We start from the raw sequence: 4907 nt of genomic DNA on the forward strand, positions 1-4907 counted from the left end.
TAATAATATGATTTGTATTCAAAGCAGCAAACACTGAAATTTACCAAAAATTTTATATTTCAACATTGTTTGTACAGACATACAAACCTGAAAAAGTGACAATCAGTATATTTAGAACAATATTTAGCACATAAAATAATATAAGATTTATATAGGCTGTACATATTCTTAATATGTAAAACGTTTATACAGTGCAATTTGTAGCATCTGAATGTTGCATTAACTAGAGGAGCTCCTGTCTTTGAGTAACTGTTTGAGCACACTGGTATGTTTAATGGCCTCAAGATTAGATATATCCTCAGCAATGACAGGAACGTTTCCAGTGTGTTCCAGACTTTCGGATTCTCCATCGCTGTCTGATAAGGCAAAGAGGAGTGCATCATTCTCATATGTGGGGAAGTAATACCTAGAGAGAAAAGATGATGTTGCCACAATGTTATCATGACCTCAAAGCAATACCAACACACTCACTTTTATTAAAGCGGTCACAGAGAATACAATTAATAAGCTCAACAAAAACCCTGATGCACTATCAGCATTCTTTACTCACTGAGGCTGGTCCCACACAGACACCTTAGGCAGGTTCATAATGTGGCCAGAGTCTGAAATGTGTTGCAACACGTCAGCCTCAGAAGAAAACGTCTCCTGACAGCCGTAGCACCGGCACTGGTGGATCTCACGTCGGATGTAGTTTACAAACTTGACCTGCTGGTAAAACTTCAGGTCTGTATGAGGAGGGGAAAAAAAAGAACCAAATGCCACCTCAAGATAATTGTAATTGATCATTTGATAATTGATAGTGAGTAATGGTGTACAAACCACAGATGAACGTACTGAGGTCAGTCTTTAGCTGATGGAAATCAAATCCGTGAGTGTTCTGTAGAATAAGTTGAAACTTTACTAACAGAGGCTCAATACTGACTTATCATCAGACTGTGCAGTAAGTAAATTATATCGCAATTTATATTACTGGGGGTATTTCTACCAAAAACTCACCTGCATGTGCTTATACATTTTGTCCATTGTCTCTGCCTGCTGTTCACAAAATAGGCAAACAGCACAAACTGGATGTTCCTGCCAGTCAGACCAGTCACTAAATAAAGGACAGAACAATACAAGCATTATGCCTACAAGTTGTAAATGAATTATTCAGGGTTCTGCACAAAGAAACAGCCTCACTTGTGCTCAGATCGCGATGATACCTTATGGTATGCAACAATAGCCAAAAAAAACATTTTTGCAATTTCTCTATGCATTGCTCAGCCAGAATAATAAAAAAACATATTGTGTGCCCTCATACCCCCCTCACACCACCAGAACACCTCTGATAAGTAAATATAATGCTTGTTCCCATGAATGACAACATAGCACAATCACATGAAGTTATCCTTACTCATCATTATCTTCCAAAATATCATGGTCATCCTCTGACTGTACATCTTCCCAAGTTTTCCCCAGCTCCTAAACAGAACAGCAAAATCATTTTATATCGATCACACAATTTAAGTATCAGTTAAATATCATGTCGTTTAAATTAAATGCTGTTCTTCTTCTCGCCATATCTGTAGTTACCAAGTAGTTTATAACGTAGAAGCGGTCATAGTCATTGTTTTTGGCATTGATTCGGCGATGTTGTTTCTTTCTCATGTGATCTTTCAATGTTGTCTTGTCTCGAAATGTCTTCTCACAGTAGAGACACTGCAAACTGTTAATGACCAGTATAAATACATTTTCAATATGAAAAACCTGAATACTAATTAATACTAATGTGATAATGTTAATACTACAGTGATATTTTTAATAGAAAATTTTAAATCCTTGGAAAAACTCTACATTCTTGTTCGATCCTCAAATGAATACTTCATGAAACCATAAAAAAAGAAGCATACCTGTCCAGTTTCTCCTCCAAGGTTTTTAGAAACTCTTTGCAATAAACAATGTTGTCAGGCAAACCCACGCTGAATGAGTGATCCTTGGCCATATGGTTGAACAGTGTGGAGCTGCAGAGACAGATAAGATTCTGAAATGGTGCTTCTGATGCCCATACTATCCGCATGGCAAAACTGCAACATCTTATTGTTTAGCAATGTACTGCTGAGCGTGCAATTAATATTAATGATTTTCTTCATGTCCCAGCCATTTCTACATTTGAAATTCACAGATTGTGTCATTTACGTACCGGTTCCCTGAGAATTCTTCATTGCAAAACATGCATACGTGTTGAAAGTTACAGTCATCCCTTTCCCTTTGTTGCTGTTCAAGAACCTCCTCCTAAGTGGAAATAAATGTTTTTAATAGCATCTTCGTGTATGTGAGATGTGTGCTGTCAGGACACAGTGCACATTTATCATTAGATTAACCAAACCAGCGGCTGATAATATCCCTGTTGGGTACTGACCCTTATTTTGAACTGGATGTGACCTCTTTTCCCCTATAGTGCATGTGAGCTGCTATTATCAAAGCTGTTCATGCAGAGGTTCAGTTCAGAGAACAATCCTGCAGCAGTTCATGCATTACCTTGTTACATAACTCAATACATTTTGTGGTGTTCTGACTAATTCTAACTCGTTTTCTTCAGATCTTTGCTGAAGATGTTTAAAAGTGGTAAAAAATAAAAATGATAATACAGATTATGGCAAAGCAAGTACTTGCTTAAGGTAAAGAAAGAAGCACTCAGGGTTGCTTGGCAACAGCTAGTGCATGGTATTCTAAGGGTCATGGACACAATGTTTACTGTTTTAATCTTGCTTTCTATGCAAAATTAGATCATATTATTTAACTGTGTTTTTTTATCATCAGGAATCTTCTACAGACCAGTCGTTTCTGTTGGAGCTGCTCTCGCAGGATTCTGTCTTCTGGCAGAACGTCACATAGAAGGAAGTAGTTCTCCTGGTTTTCTGAGAGAATAAATTATGCATTGACATGAGTTTACATAAATTACACAAGAACCATGCTTATGCATGCAGTGTATAAAAATAAGATGAATTCATGTAATGTCTGAATTACGGGTGAGTGTCCAGCAGGTATCTTCAAACATAAAATCCAAGACATATCCATGTCCAACATAGCTTGATTGTTAAATAGTTTTAAGTTTTTTTATTGCTGTAAATAACCTACAATTAAAGGAACCCAATCTTCCCCATTTTGGAGGAAGATTTTGGAGGAACTTTGTTAGATTTTTCGTGTGGAAATCATAAAGGCTATATAACAGTCCAGGTTGTGTTTTTATACTGTAGGGCTGGGTTGGCCGGCAGAGGGTTGCCCAGGGACGTGCTTTCTAAGACACTATCTATCTGATAAAAAAAAAAAATGTAAAAAAAAAATTAAAAGAAAAGGGCCTCATCCATCCTGGACCAGGGATCGCTGGAAAGTAGGCTGCATGTAAGTAACACAAATAAAAGTAGGTCGCTGACTATCCACTTACCAGCGGGACCCTCAGAGTTGGTCTTGATTACACTACAAAAGTCTGTGATTGGCTGCTGTGAAAATCTTGTCCTCCAGTACAACATATATCTGTAACAAAGGCGCTCTCAGTGAAACAAGCAGCAATCACATCAATTAGAGGATAATGGACAACTGCAGACTGCAGGCAAACTAGAAACGATCGTGACTGGTCAGGAGAAATTAAGATGATCCTTTATTAGCCCCACAAGCAAGAAACTTACATTGTCACGGCAGAAAGTGAACAGTACAAGATAATATGCCGACGGCATAAAAGGTTCAATATACAAATAAATTGTCCATGACATGACAGTGGATGTGAGTTGTAAAAATAAAAACAGCAGTATATAAGGAACATATAAGGAATGGACTGTAGATGAAGTAAACGTACCGTGGGAAGTCAGCGACGAGCCCCACGTCAGCGATGACCACCTTGTGTTCCAGCGCCAGGTGCTTCAGGAGCGTGTTCTTCTCCGACAGAAGAGCGGAATGTGAGCAGAGGAAGCAGGGCAGCGTCCGCTCCGACGACGCGGCGACATCGGAGGCCGCCGGCTGCTCGGGGAAGGACAGCGGCTCCAGGATGCAGTCCGTCGAGCGGGAAGCTGTACGGAGAAACGGAACAACATCCGTTTTGGGTTCTTCGTGGACAGGCGGATTGCGCATTGGTATTCTGAGCAAAGCCATGGTCCGCGTGATATACATTTCATAAGAGTTTTGAGAGTGCAAGAGGACCAAGCATAGGTGAAATTCAATCTTTAAAAAACACTAATTAACTTAAACACACGACGCGACGTGGAAAATATTTTTAAGTATGAAACATCACCTATTGCGCCCAGACGGTCCATGTGGGCGGCCATGTCTGTCTGCAAGTCACGTGATTGAAGGCTGGCCAATCGCGCTCAGGCTGCAGCAGGTCCTCGACCATTGGTGAAGAACGTCTCGACGGACAAGAACAACAACCTTAAACATTTCACACGTCACAGTAAACAAGAGACGGTTTGGTGAGATAACCATAATAAAAACATAAGTAGGAACTGGGCAAGAATTGTCATGTCATTTATTACATCATTTATATTTTTGTATCACTAAAATGTACTATATGACTAATGAATCCAGCCCCAGCTTTCGCTTCACAGTTCGGCATTACATTTCTGGCTGATATTTTGGTCTGTTATTTACAAAGCACATGGTTTATAAACGCATTTATTCTGCGTTGTCTGACGTTTTTATTTAGAGCAGCATTGATGCTATATTAATGCAGAAATGTGGTTTCTATAAATATGTTATATTGTAGATATTATATTGTAATATTGACAGGTTGAAAGGTTTAGGCTTGTTTGATTATGATCTAAACTGTAAAACGCATTTGTCCCTGGGTTGTACTAGAATTCGTATCAATGTGATGCAGCCACGTCCCTTCACTACATTGATGGAGAGTCGTCAGGCTGGTGGCAGGTTGAATCTTT

General features: G+C 39.2%; 1 protein-coding gene across 1 annotated transcript; it reads right to left on the minus strand.

The window, feature by feature from the left end:
* Positions 1–34: 34 nt before the first annotated feature.
* On the minus strand, positions 35–4315 carry znf277 (zinc finger protein 277). Its single transcript, XM_028958639.1, has 12 exons — positions 4265–4315; positions 3833–4043; positions 3425–3513; positions 2815–2897; positions 2180–2271; positions 1890–2000; positions 1573–1705; positions 1394–1461; positions 997–1093; positions 835–877; positions 551–725; positions 35–406 (listed from the first exon to the last, which is right to left on the minus strand). The coding sequence occupies exons 1-12, from the start codon at positions 4296–4298 to the stop codon at positions 220–222; spliced, it is 1323 nt and encodes a 440-aa protein (XP_028814472.1). The 5' UTR covers positions 4299–4315; the 3' UTR covers positions 35–219.
* Positions 4316–4907: the final 592 nt, after the last annotated feature.

The sequence above is a fragment of the Denticeps clupeoides genome, chromosome 17, assembly GCF_900700375.1.
Source record: "Denticeps clupeoides chromosome 17, fDenClu1.1, whole genome shotgun sequence".
Lineage (NCBI taxonomy): Eukaryota > Metazoa > Chordata > Actinopteri > Clupeiformes > Denticipitidae > Denticeps > Denticeps clupeoides.

Bases quoted from the DNA above. Each gene is read 5' to 3' on its own strand.
- znf277 (XM_028958639.1), bottom strand. From the start codon at position 4,298: ATGGCCGCCCACATGGACCGTCTGGGCGCAATAG. The intron at 3,514-3,832 runs GTACGTTTACTT...CCTTTGTTACAG, and splicing joins CTCGTCGCTGACTTCCCACG to ATATATGTTGTACTGGAGGA. The intron at 2,001-2,179 runs GTACGTAAATGA...CTGTCTCTGCAG, and splicing joins GAAGAATTCTCAGGGAACCG to CTCCACACTGTTCAACCATA.